This window comes from Aythya ferina (assembly GCF_964211825.1).
Source record: "Aythya ferina genome assembly, chromosome: 14".
Classification (NCBI taxonomy): domain Eukaryota; kingdom Metazoa; phylum Chordata; class Aves; order Anseriformes; family Anatidae; genus Aythya; species Aythya ferina.
This window is the reverse complement of record NC_140312.1, coordinates 7,620,432-7,645,418: the sequence shown is the minus strand read 5'-3', so window position 1 is coordinate 7,645,418 and position 24,987 is coordinate 7,620,432. Positions and strand designations below refer to the sequence as shown.

The 24,987-nt window shown below is 40.5% G+C and overlaps 1 protein-coding gene across 13 annotated transcripts in view; it reads right to left on the bottom strand.

Annotated features, from left to right (window-relative positions):
• SGCD (sarcoglycan delta) overlaps positions 1-24,987 on the bottom strand; it is a 401,695-nt gene that overhangs the window by 62,772 nt on the left and 313,936 nt on the right. For all 13 annotated transcript variants that reach the window (XM_084536002.1, XM_084536004.1, XM_084536008.1 and 10 more), the window contains one exon: positions 20,861-20,962. In XM_084536002.1, coding sequence (XP_084392128.1) covers positions 20,861-20,962 — 102 coding nt within the window. The remainder of the gene's footprint in view (positions 1-20,860; positions 20,963-24,987) is intronic.

Here is a 24,987-nt window from a genome sequence, read left to right as displayed (position 1 = left end):
AAACCTTTCAATTCTCCTAGCATTTCATGTTATCATGACACAAAATTAAGTATGCTGATGTGCTTGAGCAAATGGAAATCTAGATATCAACATGGCATCATCACCACGATAAAAATAATTACGTGCAGTAAAGTAATATCACCACAAACTTTATAGACCTAAAGTTAGAATATTAGCATGTAATAAAAAAACAAACAAACAAACAAGAATGGTTGTACTTATAAGACTGCAAGTATGAGACATACCATGTTTCTGAAGTACAATATGTAACAAACTAGTTTAGAATCTTTCCAGATAAATAATATCAAAGAAATTATACATATTTTATTCTGGGACATGATGCAAAGAAAACTGAAGTGAACTGAAAACTGGATTTAGCATTCTTTTCGGTTCTGAAAGTAGAGAAAATAATCTTTTTCTGTTTGTCTACCAGTTTCTCTAAAAGAGGTTCTACCCCATAGGAAAGCACATTTTAGATAAACTAAATCTGATATCTCTGATCACACAATAATCCAACATATTTCACTGCTTGCATGCTATCTGATGTGCTGAGAAAATCTCTTTCTCTGTCATTTGTTCTTCTTCCCCTCAATCACAAATAGTACAGCAAGATTTCCCTGCACCTTTCCTTAGCACAGACACGGGCTTCTCTCAGCCAAGTGCTGGTACTGACACACTCTTTGTGCCCAGAGTTGGTTGTTGAAACTTTAATCCCTTTACCATGGCCTTCCGTTAACTTCAGTGCTGCAGCAAGTTAGCAGAGTTGTAGTTCATGTCCATTTTAGCCACCCCATAGCACTGCACCGAGCTGCCTCCAATCTACCCTACTGTGTGACACTGCAAATGAAATCATCAGTCACTCCTTTCTGATGCTGTTTGACATTACTGGTTCTTTCCAGTGATCGCTTTGTTCATTTGGCTGAAGAAATTGAACTAGAGACATGGATGGGAAAAGGACTTTTTTTTTTTTTTTCCCTTCCGCATGTTTTCCCATTTGCTTCTGGCTTATCTCAAGCATTTTCCTTGCAGAATGCTGACAGAGGATTCCACCTGCAGTTCCATTTCTGGGGAAAATGTGAGGCTGAGATCTTTTAGGGACTCTCTAGGTTGGTTATCCATCTCCACCCCATGGCAAATCTATTATTCAACTCTGCAGAAAATCCTACATAGTAAACACATCATTCTGCCCATTACTCCAGCCCTTCATTAGCAGACCCAACAATAATGCAAACATTTGCAGGCAGAAGTCACCCCAGCTATTCAATATATTAAGATGTTGGACATACACTGCAGAATAAAGGATCTGTAAAGTGCAAATTTACATCAAAATAGTGTAGCTTGTTTTCCCACTAAGCAGTGAGGTATTCAGTAAAACACAGAAGACTGCAAAAGGTATCGACTGCTTGTTTGCTAGGCTAAACACATGGCAAAACAAGCCCTAACAGCTCACTAGGTGTTTTTTTGGCTCACTGTGGAAGAGATGCTAAAAACTCATAGATCAAAGACCAAACCAGAAAAAGTACTTTGACTGACAACCCAAATTTGCAGCTGAAGCAATCTCAGCCAGTGCTGTCTTTAAGAAAAGTCAATACTTTAACAGATGTCTTTAGATTGTTTTAGGGAACTATTAAAAGCAGGTGCAAATCTTTCTAAATTTTCACAGGCAATTTTAAAATAATGCATCACAGTCCATGCCTGTGTATTTTGGACAGTTAAAAGCAATAGCTTTGATTTGATCTTATGGATTCAAAGAGTCTTCAAGTTAAGTGCACATGAAGCTTGTGGAAAGAATGAAAATGGTGGATTTCTTTCAGGCTTGAAAATAGTAATGGGAAAAATTAAAACATTAAAGTTTAACCCAGCCTGGCAAAGAACAGTCTGGAGAAGCCACTCAGAGCACCATTTTCCTGCTCATCTACACGTCTCACTGACATACAAAAGAAAACCTAGTGCTCTGTACACAGCTGGACTGTTAGAGGGCAAAAGCTTGATTTCTGGAGAGCAACCTGACAGCCCACTATGAGAGCAAAAGCACTTCTTCACCTGGCCGACAGCCACGGACAGCTCATTCACTTCCCTGCACCCTTGAGTGCAGCTCTAAAGAGCTGCTGATGGATAGGAAGCATTTGTGGGGGGTTATATCAAATACATTCCCTTCACGAAGCCCAAGCAGTGTTACTGTTACACCTACGTGCAATAACTGCACTAACAGCGATGGTACCTGCCCTTTGCATTGTGTCTCCAATGGTGGAGACAACTCACAGACACACACAGGTGGAGGAGATCGAGTCCTGAGGAGAAAAATCCCCTGTTGCTGATGTTGCAGGTAAGAAGAAACTGCCACGCATCTGTGTCTTGCAGGCAGGCAGTGAAACTACTTGCAGACAACCCCCTGTGCACAGAGCCCTGGACCAGCAGCAATTTAAACTCTTTCCAGACAGCACAGCTCTAATCGACCAGATCAGTGTCGTGCAGTGGTGCCACAGACAGCTGCTTTTCCCCCCAAGAGGCTTGTTATTTTAAGATACTCTATAAATATTTGTATAATGCTTAAACTCTTCCCTTAAAAGATCATTGGGAAATCCTGACAGCAGTTTCTTGTGAAGACTGGGAAGAGGAAGTGGACTGGGTATAACCCATAGTTTGCATGGGCTGAGCACACAAAAATGTACATATATGGTTTTTATGCAAACTTACAGTGCTTCACCCAGAATTCACCTTCAATCAGATACGGGCACATTTGCCTGTGAATAACACAATCCTACCTCGCTGTCTGCTGCGGCTCTACTGCTTTGTTATTGGTTTGGGGACAGATAGCAACATGCTGCTAGAAATCTCCCGTTCTTGGTTCATTCCAAATCTCATTTCCCGGATATTTGGGGTATGAGGTAACTTTTCACGGTTTTGTCTGTTTTGGAGTAGCAAGTAGTCACTGCCTGTAAATGGAGACAAAAAGCAATCATTTCAGGGCGCAAGACAACCTTCACCAAGAATGGGAAACTTTTCTAATGAAAACTCACAAAAATATCACCTCTGCTGATTTTCTAATGCACCCAGACCCAAGCAGCACAGGCTGTCCGTGGCACAGCCCTGCGTGCAAGGTCGTATTTGCAGTTGTCAGGCGCATCCTGAGACCTACCAGCAAAGGTGACTTTTTAATCCTCACTCTGTCCCTTCTGGTCAGTTGACACAGACAAGCTTCAATTAGCATCACTGATCCGGTGTTGTGAGTTCTGATGTAACTTGCTCATCCTTCAAAGGGAAGCACCAATAAAGCTCTCACTACACAACACTAAATGCAGAGTTTCCTACCCACAGAAAAGTCCAGAGCATGCTGCGAGCACAGACTCAAACAAAACAGTCCTGGACCTGATCCCTAGCATACACTGGAGAGTTTTTGGTGATTGAGAAGCTCAGGGCTGTCCTCATAAAACAGAGAGTAGTGAGGAAATAATCAGGTTGAAAAAAAAACCTCAGAATTCAGAACAGATGCTGCAGATCAAGCAACTGGCACCACTGTGAATCACAGCAAACCTCACCAGAACATTGTACAGACATCGCACACCTCCTGAAAAACGAACAGACAGAACGCTGGGCAGCATCTATCTTTGGCTGTGAAGAAGACAAATTTGGGAGTATTCAGCTTGGAACCCCTAAGATCCTGCCTGGAAGCAGCCTAGCTTTCATCTGCATCAAGAGAAACCATGGACTTCAGGCCAAACTTGCAAGCCAGCCATCACTGTTTCCATTTAAGTTGCCATACAAAAGAAAATCCAATAGATCTTCCTTCTGTTTCTGATATAGCTCCCCACAACAAGAACAGGATTTTGCCCAGAAGCCTTCTGGCACAAAAATTTAAGTCAGTAGCTAAATCCCTAGGTGTTAGATTGAAAACATCTTTTAATATTATTTGAACATGCTTTTTGTTGTTTAATCACCGAGTCTTTTCTGATCTTAACTTTGTCCTTCAAATGGTTGGATATAATGTTCATGTAACTAAATCCCTTTTTCAGTAAAACTTCTGATTTGACAGTGTAAGCTTTTCACAGCAGAATGAAAACAAACTGTGAATGGAATTGATAACAAACAGATTAAAATGAAAGCTACAAAATGCCCCAGTACATGCTATATTTATGTCTAAAGATGATTACTTTCAGGAAGGAAGCAATAGGTCGAGTGCAGAGGTAACAAAATGCAGTCCATATCCATTTCTTCCTAGAAACAAACTCTTTTCACAATTGTAATGCACCCAAGTCGTGTAACCTGGATCAGTGACAGAGCTGATAGAGCCCTGACCTGCAACTGGCACTGAAAGACATAAATCTAGAAAGTCGTGAGGTGACTCAATGCGTTGGATTCTAACCTCTGACATTTTATTAAGTACTCAAATACTTAAAAACAAAACACTCAAGTCCCTTCTATGCAAACAACGTGCAGTCATGTTTGCAGAAAGATATCTGTTATTGTACCGTGCAGCTCTGAAAAGTTATGTAAAAATACTATTCTCATCCAACATATTTTCACAGCATATATAATACACAATGGGTAATACACATGTTGGAGTTTTATGTCCAACACTACAAGTCCCCCTCCCCCCCTTTTTATGGCATTTCTTGGAATTCATTTTAAAACAATAGAAACATAAGATAAATTTCCCACTGATATATTAAAGCAATTACATCTCTGACTATCCTTTTAAAGTGCAAAGAAAGCAGGTGTGTGATGGGAGATCTAAATGGCTGGATTCTGGTTTTGGATGGCTACCCAAGGGGTTTTGTATCCTTCAAAGTGATTTATTTTTGGCAATCTAGGGATTTCTCTCTTTAAAAGAATTCCAGTAATAATCTCACAAACACAGCACTTAGAGAGCACGGCTGCTTCTTCAAGATGCCTAATCAGCTGCTTTGCAGCTGAGATTCTTCTGAAAATTAAATTACACCATGTCTGCTGACATTAAAAACAACACTGAAAAAAATCTCTGAAACATTACATATGCCTTGACTTCTTTGCCATTATTTTCCTTTTTTTTTTTTTTTTTTCCATTGGCTTATAATACAAAGAAAAACACAGATGACATGATGAAACCAATAGACATACACATGAAAATTAAATGCAACTGTGCATGTTAGAATTCTATTCAGTGCCCATGGGGGTAGAAAATCTGGATTTGTAACATTTGAAGGCTGCTGCACATCCACAAAACTTTCGGCATTGGCAAAGACTCAGCTGAGCATTGCTGGCTCCCTGGGCTGGAACCTGAAAGAATCAGAGGCACCATGCTCAGCATCAGAAGTCCTCTGGCAAGACACTCTCAGCCAACACCTGAAGACAGAAGACAAGAGAACAGCACAGCTTGTAAAATGACCAAATAAGTTTGAAAATGCTTCAAGACCTTTGCTGCACTCTGAGATCACCCAAAGGCATTATACTGGAGTTGATCAAATGTGTTCAGATGATTAACTTGGTGTTACTGGGGAATGACTCTCCCTTGCACAAACCAAGCAGGAAACGAGAAATTGCAGTGCTCTTAAACAGGAGAGCAGCAGTCCTGGGTTCTCAGCATGCTGATCACCACTTCCCACTACAAATCAGCCAAGCATTCACTATTTTCATTTATTTGAATTCTTCCACAGAAACGCCTAACTGCAGTGGCTGCTCACATGCAGGCTGAGAGGCAGCTCACACCGATCTGATCCTTGTATACAGGAGGTGTCGCAGCAGCAGGACTATGGATTTGTGCTAAGTTACAACCTATTTGCTGCCTCGAGCTGCCCTAGTTATGGTCAGACTCCAGTGGCAACAGATCTCTTTCTGAAGTGAATGCGCTGGAGGTATGCACAGGACCGTAGAAGAGAGAGAGTGAGAAATGAAGAGAGCTCTGCTGAGGTTTAAAATATTCTAAATCATCCAGCTATATAGCTACTACAGCGCTCGTAACTTTTACTCCAGACAAGTGTGCAGATCTCTGTTCATGTGTTTTCATTTTTATGGCCTTTCTGGTATGCCTACTGCCTGCCTTAAACATCTTTTAAAACTACTGGTAAATCACACCTCACTATCTATAAAAGGCATTTGAAGACAATATTAAAATTATACGGAACCAGTAATTTCTGACTTACTTTCTCTTACTATCAGCGTTACCTGGACGATAGTACAACCAGAAATGATCAGGATGTCTGTCAGTCAGTGACTTGAATATGTAGACATTTAACAGTACATATTCTTACTACTAAGAAAGGAACAGTAATATTTTCTAGAAGTCTGATTCACCTGAGATACTTGGGTTCTGCAATGCTCACACCACCTTTTAGGCACTTTGTTACTACACTGTATAGTTCCAAGTTATATATCTAGATATTTTTCTCCAGGATCGCTAATAATGTGGCTATCCCTGAACATGGCTTTGAAACCCTAACTTTCCTTCACAGCAGGTCATAGATCACTTACTTCTGGTATGACATTATAGATGGCCACGCCAACTTATGTATGCACATACAGCAGGAAACACAGGCAAGATCCTAGCTGAGGCCCCTGGTGTTACTGAAATTCAGCTGCTGCTAATAAGAAGAACGGAAAACATTTCCATCTGTCTGGATTGAGAAAAAGAATTCATGTCTGTGTCCATATGCTGATATGTAGACAATACTTATGGACACATAGACATATGCGAGGTAGCCAGCAACACAAATCAAATCAATCACAGATCACAGCATGCTATTTGCCTAATTATGAGTAACACCTCACATTTTTTATCTACGCAAAAAGCACTTTGTGAACGAGCAGATGGCATTGCTATGGGATGGCACCATCCTCGACAGTTGCAGATGCAGAGCATTTACACAGCATGCTGAAAAAATGACACAACACAAGCTGCTTCCTGGGAAAAAGATTCAAATTGAACAAGTGTCACCAAACAAAATACACGCATTTATTGACGTTCTGAACTTATCTGATCCAGCCTTTCTCCTCAAATCAAATACATGCGTGCAGGCCAGGGAGTGATGCTATCTAGACATCATTAAAGTCTCTTAGATAGAAGTGTCACGTGTGCTGCCTTGCACAGAAAAGCAGAGATGCAGACCAACTTGAGTCTAGTTCCAACCTGCAAACAATTTAAATCCACACAAGCAGAATCAATAGGAAGAAGCCCTGCAGAGAAAGCAATTACACTGCAAAAGCAACTATATTACAGCACGGTTACGGCTGGAAGGCAGGACGCAGAAGGCCATCCTCACTTCTGTGATTACCCACCGGAGTTCTCTCCAATGCATCTGGCCTGTGAAGTGACAAGGTTCAGCCCGGACATGTTCCTGCAATCCAAGCATTTCTGTTTCTAGGCATCTGTTACAATTATAAGGCTCTTCATTATGAGACCTGTCCTTCAGGTTTGCCATGAGCCACAGGCAAACATTTGTGCATCAGGAAATGTGTTTGAAGGGCTCAGCGTGCTTTCCTTTTCAATAGCTTCATGGGAGCAATAATCTCGATTCCTGGAACTACAATTACTTATTCATTGGAGACTTGCCACTTTACAAGACACAAAGAAAGATCATCTGACCATTCTTGGTGATAGAAAATGTTTTATATTCAGGTTTTCTATTCAAATTCTTGCTTTTATATTCAAATTCTTATTTGTGGTTTGTCATTTTTTTTCTCCTTATTTTTCCACTGAAGCTGCTGCAAGCACACACACTGGCGTGACAGGTTTGAAGCAGCTATAAAATGATTGATGAAAAACATATTTTGGCCTTGTTGTGGGAATATTTATTGTAGAAATATGCTGAGTTAACTCTGTAGGGGCATATTTGGGAAAATGGGACATAAAGAAAGGCTGGACCCATATCTGTGCCTCTGATACAAAAGTAATTTCATCTGTTTTAATTATGACACAGGGTTATTGGGTCACATAGACAATTGCACAGATTGGTTTTTATTCCTTTTACCTAACCACTTTGTTTCTTCTGCTGAAATGATCGATAAGAAGGATGTTCTGTCAGTCTACATGACTATACAGAACCTTCCCCACAGGAACGAACCAGAGTGCCAAATCCTGACCTGCAGTGTCGTAACAGTCCACGTGTGAGTTAGTGTAAGACAGGAACCGTCTTGGAGAGGAAGAACCCACACCCCAGGAGAGGCAGAATGTTGAACAGGCGAGACAGTGCTACACTTGAAGAGATAAAACGACAGATGCAGCTACGCGTGTGACCATGAAATTGAATTGATTTGGAGGAAAGATGCTAAATCCTGCTGGACATTGCTACCCAGAACACATGCACCTACAGAGATAACATGACAGCAAACGTCTGACCAGTGGGACAATTGCACGAGCAGTAATAGGGTGCTCTGTGCTGAGATTTGACTGCGTCCTGCAGCTGCCATTCAATAGACACTCCTGGGTATCTACTTCAGGGCTAAGAGAGCAGAGAAATGCAGGGCATTGCCAATGAGCAAGAATACATCCCTAACCAACACACCACTGGGGGCCCAGGGAGTGTTATTTCAATAGCTGTCAGGCTCACAGAAAGAGCAGCAGATGCTTTTTCCATGCCTGGAAGAAGACAGGAATGTTGTTTGGGGAAATGGTGAGTAATGGCAAAAGCAGCCAGAGAGATGAGGATGTGTGAAGGTAAAACAGAGCACAGGGAGACATATAAAAGCCAAGGACCCAGGATTACTCTTTGGGCGATCCACAGGATGGCTGAGCCTGTCTGGTTGTCACCACTTTTAAACAGAGGACATGTGCTTCCTGATGTTTTTATTCCTGAAGTTATTTCAAAACTCTGGAGGAGCAGAACTGATCAGTGGACATCCATCTGATCCATGGCTCCCACCAGGACTGGGCGCAGGAAGGGTCCTGCCTGCATGCTCCTCTTTCCCCTACTAGAGCTAAGCTACATTTTCCAGATTGTTGCATAATAGATAATGTTGCAGAGAGAAACAGAAAGCCTGCTGCTCTCCCAACTGTGTACAGCATCAAGGTTCATCATTTATAAATAACAGCTGGGATCTTAAGAAACATATATAGCGAATGTCAGTTTACAGTAGTAGCTGGGGATTTCAAGGATGTAGAAGCAATATAGATACAGTAGTTTGGTTTGAAGCAACAGTAAACATGAATTAAAAAGTACTCCTCAAGCCAACAGCATTGACAACATACACGCCATTGCCCTGCATGGCCTTTATTTTATTTAAATAATGAAGGATGTTCTGTAAAAACATGGATGGGATCGGCTTTGAACACCATGCCATAGGAAGCATCAGAGGAAACGTGTTCAGGTTCACCCCATTGACCCACTGAATTACAGCCACAGCTCTCTGGAAACCAATGCACTAAACCAGCTCAGGTTGATCACTTCCTCGAACTTTTACAGCAATTAGTGTGCATTTGGGTTATGGATTATTTGGCCATTCCCAGTGCGTTGTACACAGAGGTGAATTCACATCAGTGAATCTGCTTAAAGGTAGATATCAATTGCTCTAAGGTGATGAACAGCTACATCCACTTTGTACTTCTAACCTGCAAAATATGCCTAGAAAAATAATGATTTTAAGAAAAACAATGAGCTGTTCACACTCTTCGAGACCAACCTCATCAAATGAAAGACAGCAGCTTTCGGCTAAAGAACTGCAAACCTCACCACAGAGGTACGCTTGTTCTGTCAAACAAATGACCTCTCTTCTCCCTTCAATCAACCCGATCGTCTGTAACTTTATTTATTTCTCTGCTTTTAAATATTGATGTCTTACAAAGCTTCTCATTGGAAAAAACACATCTTACTCTTCAGCTATACTGCCTTGGGCTGCAGTCCTGTCAGATCTCATCCAAGAGGAAGGCTCAGCTTGTAACAGTACTTGGAAAAGACGACTTTCCAGGCACCGTGAAGAGTGATACGGATGATTCAGTGAACAACATGTTTCTCTCTAAATCAGTCACCACCCATTCATGGTGCCACGGGCACTTTTTTGCAGCTGCTCTTGGCTTCTTAGCAGAGAAACAGAACTCAGATATTAACCACTTTTATTCATTAAATGCCCCATGACAAATCCATTTTTTGTCTAAATAAAGAGAGAGACAACGGAATGGTATATTGCTTTGCTCAAGGAGAAAAAGAACTAGAAGAGCAATATCTAGCTTTAGCTTGGAAAGAAAAAGAAAAAAGCCTGTATCATAATAGCCACTTTCTTTGCACAGTTTCAAACTACAGATTAAGAATACGGCAGTGTCTGGTATCGACTAAGACCCTATGCAAGTCTTGGTGTGCATTTACTCTTCATTTTCATAACAGAGATTTACAATTTTAGCATCGAATCATTCGGAATAAACCTTAAACAAAACCTTTCCTTCTAGACCATAATGAAGAACTTTCCAAAGGAAGATGTCCTTCAATGACTGTAGTTTCTGTGCCAGCATGCCATACCATAGTCAGCATTTCAAAAGGGAAAGCTGCAATGTTTCATTCGCTCCCTTCCAGAATTGCCTAGCTCTCCTTGTTAGCACACTCTTCACCTGTTCTCATAGTTACAGTAGGGAAAGAAATGCAAAGATGCATTACCCAAAGCTCTCTGTGGTTCTTCATCCTATCTGTAACTCCTACATCACATCTCCTGCCCTCGCCTGCCTCCACTCCTGTAGCCTCTCCAGTCTTTCATCGCATCCCAGAAAGACAGGAAAGGGCTGTAATTCCACCCTGAAGAAGGGAAGCTGAATTTAGAGACACCATGACTGATGCCACAGAGTAATCAATTTATAAGGGAACTGAATTAAGGGCTCCCAAGATCCAGGAATGCATTTCAAGCACTCCACTAACCCCTTTTGCTTACAGACATCCTTAGAAGGGGTGTTTCTGGGGGAAGTTGCATGACAGCGATGCAGTTCAGCTGATGCTACCTAGGGAAAGTTAGTGGTGGGAAGGCAAAAGCCACAAACACTTTTGCTCTGCTCCTGCCCAGGGAAAACTCAAGGTTTGAAAGAGAGGAATATCCTGCAATTCCACGTAAGGATGGCAAACAAGGATTGTGTCCTCATGGACAAACAAGGAAGAAATACTGTGAGCTGAAACATCTCGAATTTTCTTTCTGTTCCATAGGTTATTCCCCTTCAGAGAGAAATGAGGAACAAACTACCTGTTAGTGCTTTGTGCGACCTGCCACAAGAAGTTATTCCACCTTTTAAAACTAAGCTAGGAAAAAAAAAAAAAAAGAAGAAAAAAAGGGGCAACCAGACTTGACTCAGAATTACAGCAAATCAAGAGGAAATCATTGGACATGTGATTCTGTACTAAAAGTCTGCAGTCAAAAAAAAAAAAAAAAAAAAAAAAAAGGAGAAAGGGCATCATCTTGGAAACTGCTTTCCATCATTCAGAAGGATTTTTTTTTTTTTTTTTAACCATGTCAAGTTTTATTTGAAAATATCTGTCAGCTCTATCACCACACTCTTTTATACTTGGGGCATGTGATCTATTAAAATGAACATGCAGATGGCTACAGGACTCCTCACACAACTCCTCAGCTCCTGTAGGAGCAAATGAACAAGCCACTTGGCCCACCATGATCCCCACTCTCGGTCTACTTATTGACACCATAAAACCTTTTGGAAAGGCCTGTCTTTGTGTCTGCACGGAGATCAACATGAAGGACTCCTGCCAGTGGCTTCACACTGCCACTTACATGCAGCGTACGTAGGAATTACAGGGTACAATCCAGGAAAGAACATAACGTATGGTTAGCTTTATGCATGTGAATAGCCTTACTGGCATCAGTGAAGTAACTTATATCTGTAAATTATGCACGTAATTAAACATCTGGTTGGACTGAAGACTAAGTCAATGATTTGCATCAGAATGCCCGTCTCTTAGACTAGACTTACAGCCATTTTTATCACACATGTACAGCAGCATCCTGCATTCCAACACTGTGCCACTAACGCTGGCATGGGACCATCCCTTCCTGAAAGACACTGGTGCACATGGGAGCAGACAGCCAGGCACAGCCTCAGACAAATAGAGATCAAAAATAGAGATGTTCCAGCCAGGGAGTTGTTAACAGCCAAAGAAATCTCACTTTTACTTTCAAAAGAAGCAAGTCAGTTTTCCCAAGAGTCTCAACCAATTTGCCCTAAAAAAATAGGAGCAAATTCAGAGTTGTTCTTGTTTTCACCCTGTGTTCTTCTTTCTCCAAATCTAACATCTGTCATTTAGAAGCAGAACAATCAGAGAAATTCTTATTACTGGCAAAGCAGCTTGTAAATGAAACCTGGAAGGTCTGATTTTCCTTTCCTGTTGCAAATCAAAGAGCAGCTAAACTGAACTGTCTGTAAAACCAGTGGTGTGTGCCTGCACTTACTAATGACAGCACAGCTCGTCTTGTCAAGTAACACTTGCCTTAAAAAATACATAACTTTGCTTCTGAAATAGTTTTGATCAGCAGAAGAGTTGCAGAAGTGTTTGCTGTCCTGTGGTAAGAGGACATGAAGCTCTGCTATTGAGACTTCCTGGAAACATCAGAAAAAAACATTCTGTTTCTTTATAATTGGCTCTCACTATTTGTCTTTTAGCGCTTCCTCAGTCCTTTTGTCTCTATCCGCACTGTACGAAGTTTTACTCCTTTTTGATTTTTAGTATTAAGAAGTTGTTTATATACTTCAGCATTTCCAAAGCAGCCAGGATCCTGATTGTCAGCAGAGCTGTCTAGACATAGTAAATCCTTATACTCAAGGCCTTTGCCCTTGAGAGAGAGAAATGCAGCTGTACACAACCGCACGTTTTTCCCCAAGCAGTTTCAGGTGCTTTGTAAGGCTTACTTCTTTCTGAGTCTACAGCTTGTTAAGACGAAAGTTGGATCGAGTTTCTGACTGAAAATTCAAGATGACCCACAAAAGCGTTCAATCCCAAGCATTGGTTCAGGTCAGCTGTAGTCAACAAGAGAAACATTGCTTCTCTTTTAACAGTAATGCTTGTCTGACAATAAAAGTAAGCAACAACCAAGTAAGCATCATTGGTAGATGAGACTGATGCATCCCACACTCATAAAACTCCCAGTAAACCCCTCATGCTTCCCACCCTCCCCCATCCCCCCCTTTTTAAGCATAAGAGTAAACGTAGAAAACTAAGGATGAAGTACAGTACCTAGAGGTTTACGCGCCTACAGGAACACTGACAGGCCACAATAAATGGCTAATTAAGAAAAGGGAGATTCAGAGCAGCTTTGCAGTTAATTCATATAGGTAGCATGCAAGTTAATTCATATAGATAGTTTGAGATGCCAAACCTAAGCTGAACTAACAGACACTAGAACTGTTGTGCATGTTCGAGGACTACAAGAAACTGCCTGCCAAATTCATTCAGCTCAGCCATTTTTCTTTCAACTTTAAAATCAGTAACTCTATGTATTTTCTTTTTCCTTTTGGGGGAATAAAATAAATCTAATGTTTATTCCCTTTTAGGTTCTAGTGCTTTTACTCCAGTCTTAAGGCTCACAACTCAGCTAAAAACACATCAGCTGATTTGCAACATTTCTGTGGAAATAAAGCCCTACCACACAACTCAGCCCTGCTGTCGTCCTCTTCACAGCTGAAATGCAAGCAATTCCGGGGATCATGGTAAAAATGCAATGCAAAAGTTTAGAGACCACAGAGCACCCAGCCTTAGTGCAGCAGCTTGCTTTGAGCTGTGGTGCACATCGCTTGTTTTTATGACTGCAGAGTCCAGCTGCAAATGTTGAAAATGAAGAGAAGGGAATCAGATCAGAGCAGCAAAACAAACATGGTCTGAACAGCTCCCCTCTCTTCACACGGGCAGCTCAAGCAGAGAAATTTTACCTGTCAAAGAGAAAAAGTCAATGAAACAGAGATCATTTGGGAAATTCTCCCTCTCCTTCTTGTTCGGCTTTGGGGCTGTAACTAGCCTGCATAAAATCTATGGCCCAAACTTCCAACCTAGAAGACAAAAACCACCGACCAGAAGTGCTTATTCAGCTTATGGGTTCAGATACTTCTGCAAGGACCATACTGGGTTTTCTGGACACAAGATCTCTAGGGTAAGAAAGTACAAATGTACTGTTCCCAGAGCTAGTTTAGAGGTGTGCCCATGATGAAAAATATAGACAAAAGCTGAGGTAGGTAGCCCACTTGGCACAGCTGATTGACTTTAATAGGTGTTGATTACGCTGCTCATATTGCATGAAATTAAAATGCTTACAAATGTTATGAGCCATTACCCTTCCATTTAAAAGAGCTTATGACATGTTAGCAACATTTAATGGAATCCTTTTCAAAATGCCATGGGCAGCCTCCACGAGATTTTTGCTTTGAAATATAAGTTGTAGAGTCATTCCAAAAAGTTTCTTCACTTCAGAGGTTTCTCTCTCTCTCTTTTTTGGGCTACTCAAACACATTTTGCAGCTGGTGAGATACTTCAGCTCCCTGTTGTGCTCTCAGTGTGCAGCACATAACACCAGCTCATTAGACAAACCACAGGGAATACGCAAAGCAAGATTTAATTCTGGTGTGATTGGAAGTACCCCTTCAGCTATCCTACAAAATTTCCTTCAAAATTCAAAGTTAGGAAACTTCTGGCCAATATTACTATGAAGCTAGAGGGGAATGTTTTCACAGCTGCTGTAAAATTTGTTTAAACTTCCACCTTTTCAGCACACTGGAAACACTGCAGAGCCACTAACTGTCCCCAGGGCTCCAGGAAAACCAAAGTTCAGTCTGAAGTAGGATCTCTGGATTTTATTGCTTGAGAATTAAATTTATTAAGAGGAGAGCATATCAGTTTTATCAGTCCTAGTGGATGCTTACAGCCTACTGCCATACAGAGACTTGAATGCACTTTGGATGGCGAGGGTACCTGTGCATCAAGGGAGGGTGCTTCTACCAAAATGATGCTCTTATCAAATTGCTCATCTGCTTCTGTTCATTTTTACTGTTTTGCCCCTAAATACGCTCCCTTCTCTCTGTTCATAGCTAATGGGCAAGAAAGACTTAGACTGACCAAACAGAGAGAGACTTTTATACCAAACCCATGCTGGCACACATTCTAATGACAAGGTGTTTGGAGGGGTGCCACAGCGGATGCTTAACAAACTCTACAGGGAGAACATGAGGTGGCCAGGCAGGGCTGCAGACACTTCCTTTCATTGGCTGTGCCATCACTAGCAAAATTGTACTTAACAAACAAATAAATAAATACATCTAGGGCTTTTAAACACTGTTTTAAGATCTGCTGCCAAAAATCAACTCAGAGAAGCAGAAAGCTTTGAACATATAATTAAAGGAAGTATCATGCTTCAGAAATTGACCTTGGATAGCGTGAGTTTTGCCTACCTGAGACAGTGCTTTCGTCCCTGAAGTCACAACGGCAGCTGAACTGCACCAGAGGCAAATGCTGGGGGACCAACACCTCTGTGAGCTGCCAGGCTCATTCACATGATAATGTGCATAAGAGAAGACTCTTCCCTTCTCTGAAGAACTGGTCACTGAGGGAATAGCTAAACGCTGACAGGAGTAATGCCAAAGAGGTGGTGGGAGTGCGCAGGGACTGCTAAATGACAGCAGCATGGTGAGACAAACTTCATTTCCACCCTGCCATGGTTTCAGCGAGCATGCTGAAATCCTTAAGCACTCCGCTAGACCAAATCATCAGGAACTAATTCAATATCCTTTTATTGCTCTGTAAACTCTGACAAGGGGGGAAAAAAAAGCATTATTCCATCCCCTTCCTCAGAAAAGCAGCCTTCTTTCATTTTATCTATCTGAGCCTTTGCTGAAAGCTAGATTTCTACCACACAGTTTGAACATCTCGCAAAGTTGCAATTATCTTGCCATTTGCATTGCCTTACCTCATGGGTAAATGTTGCTTTTTAATCCCAATTAGTATGTTATACTGTTTATAAATATGTATTTATGGCTGTGAGGCAGGTATGCCCCCACGGAGGGCAAATGTCATTTTGCAATCCAAATACATGGTTTATTGTTTTTCAGTAAGTATTTTTAGCTTTGGGGCAGGTAGACCTGCAGAGTAAATAATACAAAAGAATACCTGCATTACAGAATTGCTTCTGTGCTTTGCAACTACGCCACTCTTCTTCCAGATCTGAACATAGTGAGACAAGTACATTGGCAAAATAATTATTTATTAGTCTTAAAAGTTTCCTTCAAAATTTCTATCATTCAAATACTGGCTGGGAAAAATGAAAAGTGCAGACAAGCATATTTTATGCACTCACTAGTCTAGCTTTTATGCTGATGAGAACTTACTAAACACCAGTAAAGGGAATAGCAGTTATCAGCCCTAATTCACAACTGTGAATTCTGTAGGCCAAACAGATGCCCTTGCAGAATCACAGCCAAGTACTACGAGAGGCCCAGACCTTTTTCCATGGCAGTTACTAGATATTTTATTTAGCTTTAAATGGGACAGGGTTTGCTTCAACTCAAAGCATGTGGTTCTCAGTGGCACTCTCATTGCCTGGTCCCAAGGTGCTCAAGGTGCTTCCCACAGTGAGCAGGACTGGGACCTCTGACATTACAGAAAAAAAAAGACACTTCACTTTGCCCCATTATTTTTTCTTCTTTAATGTATGGGATTCTGCTTTTTTTTTTTTTTTTTTTATCCCAATTGATTGAAATAACAGGAAGCAGAACTTCAACATGAAACAGGAAAAATACAGTAAGGGCAGGACCCCACTCAAGCTTTATACTTCAGATCTTGATCAGACAAATCAATGCTTGAGAGTGATCATGTCAACTCTCATGATCAGGATACAGGCTAAGAAAATTTAAGCCTGGGTGTAAACATGTGCAAACTGAGGTTTCTTTCTTCCATTTTTGCACTTGAAATGAACACTGAGAGGGCAAAAACATCCTAATCCTGTCAAAGCAACATCTCTCTCTGTTTCCTAAAGCTGAGATTATCATCTCATTGGTTGTCACACAGTTCCTGAGAGAAGTAATTCACTTGATTTTCCTTCATAACCTCAGCATATGTCTATTGTTATTGGAATGGAAAATACACTTAGCCTCCTGCCTTGCCCCTTTTAAGTTACTTACAGTCCTGGAAGTGGCAAGCTTCAAAGCAACACGATTGCACCAAAGAAAGCTAAACCTGCTTATAGTAAGTTTCAAGGAACCTACTAGTTAGCAGTTCTTGTTGACAGAAGCAGGAAAATTTCCATTTTAAAATTTCAATTCAAATTAAACAGTGAAGACTGCAGACCACAAAACTGTTGCCGTTGCTTTCCAGCACATAAAATTAACAATTTGTGCTGGTATGTGCAACTTTCAGTCAAAGTTTGTTTGATTTATAAGTGAGCAGATGGTTCATACGATAGTCCACAATAAATTACAACAGTTAGAAAGACAGCTACATTTTGAGAGTGACAGTGCAGCTGAGCTACAGATGGGTTTATAGATGACCCTTCCAATTTTTAATAATCTCCATAATTTATGTGCAAGTAAAGAAACGTGAGGATTCCTAATGCACCTTCTTGACTAAGTACAAATCACTTTTATTTACATAGGCAATACTTCATGGTCCAGTTAACTTCCTAATTAAAGGCAGCAAGATGCTCATGTTCCATGCAAGTGGCATGGAAAATACTGTTTACTGTGCAATATGTTCAACTGGGAGTTTAAGATGCTCTGATCACTCCTGGAAAAGTGAATGCATCTATCTTGTTTCTTTAAAACAAGACTACAAGGGTGCAAATACTGCTACCACCAGTTACTATTCATTACTCTCCAGATAAACTTCAGGCTTGTGTGATAACAAGGCTATATTTATTTGCAAGCTCTCATGTTTACAAATAGGATCCTAATCCAGGAGGCACTACAAACCATGTATTACTGAGCCAGGACTCAAAATAAGAATAAGCCTCTGTTCCTTTTGTTTCCTAAGAGAGAGGTATTTGGGGGTGTCATTCTTGAATGGGTGAGGGAAAAGGTGAATGAGCCTGGCAGGTCATTGCTGACAGGAGGCAGCAGTGATGTAGAAGGAAACTGGCTGGAAGTAGCTTTTAGCAGCCAGTTCAAGCCTGGGATTTTAAAGCCCACATCTCCAGCATAGGACCAAAACACTTTGGCACAATCCTTCTGCTGATATTTTCTAAGAGAAGGCCAAAAAGATACCTTTATTGGTATCATAAATTGCATGCCACAGTACCACAAATTTGTTCTTCCCAGATGTAATTTCAGTTGCAATGAGTTGTCCTTCCAAAAGGAGAGCAGCTGAAAGCAACCACTCACTGCAGAAGGTGATAAAGGGGGTGGTACCTGCTACAGCTCTTTAAGGCACAAATCACAGAAACTCAGAGGTTCCAGCACAGCTACAGTCACTTAGGATGACACCTGAGGGGCTTTTGCTCCTGTCTATGCTTTGGTCTTCCCTTCCTGCCGAATTAGTTTGAAAAAGAGAACCATTTGAAGTGGAAATCCGAAAACTATCTTTAAACCTGAAAAAAAAAAAAAAAAAGCAAGTCTGCGTGTATATTAATTACCACTTTCCTGAGACTTAAAGAGATAGCAAAGATGAGGGACCAGTGACAAATTGAGGCTTGCACCAATTATTAGAGTTCATTAGAAAATCCAATCCGTGGAGGTTATGGAATGGCAAAACATGATTCTTCCCCCGCCATTTCCACCAATGCCATGGAGCTCATCGAGCCCCTTCATCTAGAACATAGAACAATACCAACATTGCAATTCTTTTTCCCCTGAAAATCTACTGTAAATAACCAGTGTTTGAAAGACTTTTGAGCTTTAAATAAAACCATTATCTATTGCTGCACACAACTCTTATTTTGTTTAATTAAGCATAAGGAAAATACTATATGCCAGCTTATTTCTTGGATATTCTTTACTGTGATTTGTCATATTGTTTCTGTTACACTGTGCACATTTAAAGCCGTATTATGCATTTCTGAAAACCCAGAGAAGATTACTATGGTATTGGTCTGGATATTCATCAGCACTAGTGAGTGCTGAGTTTGGCACTTTATTTTAGCAATACTCATCAAGATCAGGAGCTCCTTCTATGCTTCCCTCCAAGAGAATTCTGGGTCATACTACTGTGCTTTAAACAAATATAGCTTTGGTTATTTAATAATATTTTTAAATAGACTTTAAGTATCATCCTTTGAATGCAATCCTTTGATTTATGTACTACAGGCCAAATTCACACATGGCACAAGGAAGCATAATTTGACTGAAATCAATAGGATTGTCCCTGTTGCTCTCAGTCCATTAATAATTCCAGAATTGTTGTGAGCAACCTGAAAGCCAGCACAGGCTATTCCAGTTTAACTTCACTAAGAAGTCAGAGAAACTACACATATGGTTTATGCAACTAAATAGTTAATATAGCATCCAGGATTCATCTACTGAAGTCAGCAGAGAGCCTTTGACTCACTAGGATGTAGATCAGCATTTTCTGGCTTGCAACTAGACCCTTATCGGGGCAACAGCAAAAATAAGTCTAATCCTGGAGGATGGATAAAGCAAGGAGCACATGGAGCCCTTAACTTATATTTGTTTTTCCTTGCATTCATTAAACTATCAATGGTGAGGAAAGTAGTTTTATAACTTCAAGAAGGAGACACCTTTTGTCCCCCCACCTTATTAAAATGTAAATCAGCACAATGGTATGTAAACAGTAAATTCCCAGTAGCAAGAAGGGGTTCTTAGTTCTCTCAGTAATCAAATATTATTTTTAGCCATCTAACTGAAGAAAAAGAAATGTAAATGGCAATTCTTCAGTCTATTTATCAAATTGAGTGCTGCACCTTTTCCACACACTTTACATTAAAAAGTGTATGACACGTAAGGTTTTATAGTTCTCTTTTAATTCGGAGATGAAAACATTTATAGATATGAATGTTTTCTCATTAACTTTTCTTCCTAAAATGATTATGTTTGTTAAAATCAATTCCTAGCCATCTTAGAGAGGTTACAACCTTCAATAATTAAATAGGATATTGTATTGGATGTTATGTTGATTATTCTACAAGTTCCAATTTCTACAAGACCACTGAAATGCTGGATAAAAGGACGTTAACTATTTAATTAGCTACCTGCCATTGTTATCAAAATGGAAGGTTGCTATCTGACTCAAATTAACACTTCAGATCAGGAAACAAGATAGATGACATTTTCTTAGGAGGATTCTGGAAACCATATGTAATCTTTTCAGTTATGCTACAGCTACTCAGGACAAACGGGATTGCATTAGAAAGAACAAAAGGCACTGACGGTCAATGAAACGCTACCACAAAAATGCTATTTCAATCACACTTGGGTTCTTTCTCATTTTCAGTTGTTAACATCCTTGCCACTTTTGTCAAGCAGTCTCACTGAGCAGCGTTGAATTTTAACTGCACATAATTTTAAGATACAACATGAAATAGGACTAAGTACATAGTATGGGTTTATTGTGACAGCTAACAGATCAGGCCCTTCTGCCAAGGCATCAGCCCTTTGCAGAAAAGGACTAACTTTAAACACAATCTGGATTTCACAACTGCCTGCTACCACTGTACCTCAGAAATATTAGGTCTTTCAGTCGAGTACTGCTTATGATTTATCTTAAAGGGAGACCAAAAGACAATGTGAAATCTCAGTGGTCCTGGGAGAATTTTAACCATGACTTACACAAACTAAACCCACATATATCAACCTTACAACTGCCCAGATGATATTGTATCTTGATGAAGTACCCAAGGGACACCCACTGTCTCTCTCCCCAGATTACATTTGTATAGAACGGCCAAAGTAATTTATCTGGTAACCATGTCACACTGCCACTTCAAGGTTTCTTACAGTTAGGACTACAGAAACGTGATCATTTCTTTCCCGACAACTTACTGGTCTTGACCGGATTTCTTTGGCGTAGAGAGGTTTCAAGAATTCTGAATCTCCTTCCAGCTTTAGACCCTTATCCGTGATTCTCAGGTTGCCCATTCCATCCTAAAACACATACAAAAAGAAACAACCCCATTAGTTACAATTACTAAATTCATCAGTCTGACAATAAATGAAAGATTTCTTTTTCCTGTAGAGGAGAACATGTAAAGCACTGGGAGGCACTAGAGAATGCAATTACTTGTGTTATCCTTTTAGCTCTGTTTCTGTGAAAAAAAAAATAAATCCATTCAGAGCAATCTGCAATGCCCCCCAGTAAACCATTTACACAGATGAAAGATGTTCTTTTAAGCTAGTCATCTCTACTCAAAGAGATGCAGTGATGCTCTGCATTAACAGGAAACTATTCACTGGAATATTAACCGTGTGCCCGTATATTAATATACCTTCTCATTCATGACAAATCCATACAAAGAATATGTGATTAATTTTACTGAACTCCATATGGAGAATGTGTGATTAATTCCACTGAACCGACAAAGTAAGTTTGGGCTATGTAAGAGTACTGCAATAAAATGTGGTATAGAACCTGACCCCCAGTGTTTGGGGAAATCTCTGCAAAACACAGACTCTTTGGTGTGAAGTCCTTAGGGCTTATGACAAAAAGATGCGGAAAACTGTTGATTAGTTTTAAGTCTCACAGGTTTTCTTGTGCTTTCGATGCTGTAAAGACACTACACAGCTCGATCAAAATATACATTTCTGCAAATACGTGCTCTGGGAAAAGTAACTACACAACAGGAATATCTTTCTAATGGATTGCTCTCTTGTCCTGGGCTAAATTCTGACTTTTCTTTCCTGAGATGATCGGCTCAGGATTTTAGCCTTTCCTCTGCTTTTTGCACAGCCTGAATGCATCCCAGCAATCCAAACCTCTGTATCCAAATATTTGGGTCTCCTGCCTTTCGAATAACCATTGTGAAGTTCCAGAGATCAGGCATTAAGTGAATGCTGTAACATGCATCTCTCTTCTCTCCTCATTTGAGGAGCTATCAACACTCTCCCCAGCTCTGCACAGTGCCAAGCTCCCCCAGTCCCCACTGCTCCCTGTGCTTCAATGGGAGAAATCTTGACAAATGACACGAAGCATTGGCTGCAGGCCTCCAGCAGATGACTGTAAATAGTCCATTTTCTTTAGAAATTGTTTAGTTATGTACGTCCAGGATGTAATGAAACATCTGACATACCATAATAGCAAGCAAAATGTATGTCAAAATTGCGTATGAGTTTTTCTTACAGTTTTTATGCAATAAGACAGGTATATGGATACATTAGCAGAGAGCAGAATCGGGCCAAACTAAAAATATTTCACCTTTAGCTTGTGAGAGAAAGTCACAACTTTTAATAAGATGTGGGACTTAGATTCGTTTAGGCTATAATTGTTTAGAAAGGGGTACGTGTGTGTTTAAGAAACATGATGTGTGGGGGGAATTGCAAAAACAAATATAATCAAAACCAAATCTAATGTAAGGAGCAGAACAGAACGACTCAGTTGGAAGGGACCTACAAGGATCAGAAGGCCAATCGCCAGGGCTAACCAAAAGTTAAAGCATGTTATTAAGGGCATAATCCAAATGCCACGATAATGCTGTGAGTCATGGGGCACCAAACACCTTGCTAGGAAGCCTGTTCCAGCCTTTGACTACTCTCAGGGTGAAGGAGTTTTTCCTAACGCTCAGTGTAAGTCTCCCCCGGTGCAGCTTTGTGCTGTTCCTGTACATCCTGTCCTTGGTTCCCAAGGAGAAGAGACCGTCGCCTTCCCCTCCTCAGGAGGCTGTAGAGAGCACCAAGGTTGGTGCATGAATCTTGAACGCTTCCTAATCCAGCTGCAAAAACTAAAACCCATCTACCTCCTCCTCCTCATGCTGTGTGTGCCCCTCTAGTTTGGCAAGAGGAATCAATCCCATTAGAGGTGAACGACTAACCCAAAGAGGCTCACATAAACCACTGCCAAACGATGGGAATTTTGAGGGATTCAAATCAAAGCCCTAGCGCGTCTCAGCAGTGACGCTGGTCACTTGCCAGAGGTTCCCCTGTTGCAAGAAGTATCGCTCCCAGGGTGTACCCTGCCAAGCAAAGATTGCTTTTGCCACAACGTGATGTCTCACGAACAAAGGCAGGCTCAGGAGTGCTGGCTGATGAACTGACCGCTGTCATATCATTTTGAATTGAAAGCTCTAAGTGAACTTTAAATAGAGACATATACTGAAAATGCTATTGATTGCTGAAGGGAGGGGAATGAGAGATGGGTCATAAAATGCCAGTTGCTACATTCCCCTTCCCAGGTGTAAAATACTGGCTTATGAATTCTGGGTTGGTGGTGGCACAGAAGGGGGTTCATTTATCTCAAGCAAAAGTATGAAGGAAAATGAGTGAAATATGATTATGCACCAAAGAGCCAAGATTAAATTTTGATAGTGGTATGCTTTGCGATTTGAGTGAGCAGAAATTATTACAGCTATCTGCAGACCCTTACATGTTTTGCACTGCTAAAAAAAAAAAATAAAAATATTTCCCAAAATAGATATTTCAGTAAGCCCTAAGGGCTTTCACATTGCAGTTTCTTCCCTGGTTTCATTAGAAAAGTTGCAGGTCAGATGGGCAGGTGTATGCAACACAAAGCTACAAGAACAACCATCTCTGGGGATTTGCAATCCTGACCATTTCCAGGGCTCACTCCTGAGTTGACGTGGGGCAATACTCCACCAGCAACACGGACCTATAAAGGCACTGGTCAAGTCATGACTGAAGCTATGGCAAATGAGCAATTTCAGTGGCTTATGGCTTCAGTCTATCCTGAGTATGGATGCATATCTGGCATTCCACTTTTCTCTTGAGTCTCTCTCTTCCTTTCTCTCCTTCACCCTTTGTTTCCAAGTACCCCCACAGGACTATTACATGTAAAAAACACTTGTAGGAGCCATATAGCTCACATCTAGCAGGTCAAAAAATACTCATAGGGGCCAAATAGCACATATCTAGCAGGTCCCATACATTCCAAAAGACTTGTGCCTATGGGACAATGTTCTACAACTAGAATATCAAGAACACATTTGATTTATATCATACAAGCCAACACATGCTGTTACAAAACCATTGGGTGGGAGAAAATAAGGCACTTCCCCATGTTATTCTTCTCAGCCTTTGACACACTCACTGCAGCCCCACTCACCGGACACCACCTCCTGACTTTGCTGGGATTTGGGATCAGGATGCAATGCTTAGTACTGACACTTACCATCATTAACTCTCTACTGCTCGTGTTTCTTGTGATAAAGATGACAGCTTTTTGTAGTGACATTCTGGGTGAGTAAGGCAAAAAACATGCAAAGATTGTAATTTGAGACTAAAAGTGAATGAGAAATTCTGATCTCTTACAGTAAAATAATTATTAAATCGTATTCCTTTATTATTTCCCATTAGGAAAAAAAAATATATATCTGCAGCTTGCAGAATTGTATAAAGGTACCAAAATACAGAAACATTAGAAAGAAATCTTTGGGTGAAAGACTACCTTGCATGTTGTTTTTGATAAAGCATCTTCCTCCTCCCTAAAGTATATAGTTTAATAGAAACTAAATGTCATACTCTGCTACAGTGAATATATATAGCACTCGTGCTATGAAATTTCATGGACCTTGACCTATAAAATGTAGCAGAAAGCTGGCCAGAGAGACAGATATCATGACTTTTTTTTTTTTTTATTAAACACTGTGTCTGCAATTGGTATATATCCTTATCTGCCATTATGTTGTTTGTGAATAACAAAAAACAATGTGGTATTGATTATTTGGTACACTGACATCTGACGATCTCGGTTTCTCCCCTTTTTATTAGTAGACTCCTCAACAGAGAATGAATGACTTTATTGTGCAGGCACAAACCAGCTTTGTGGGAGCATCCAGGCTAACTTCTGGAAAACAAGAGGCACAGAGTCAGAAACTTTCCATTACCACCTGCTCTGAATTATTCAGCTTTTTAGAAAGAGCGTGGTGAAAACTTTCACATCAACTTTATCGTCTAAACCACCTCTCTTTTTATACAATGCCTTGTAATGGGCAGGCATAAAA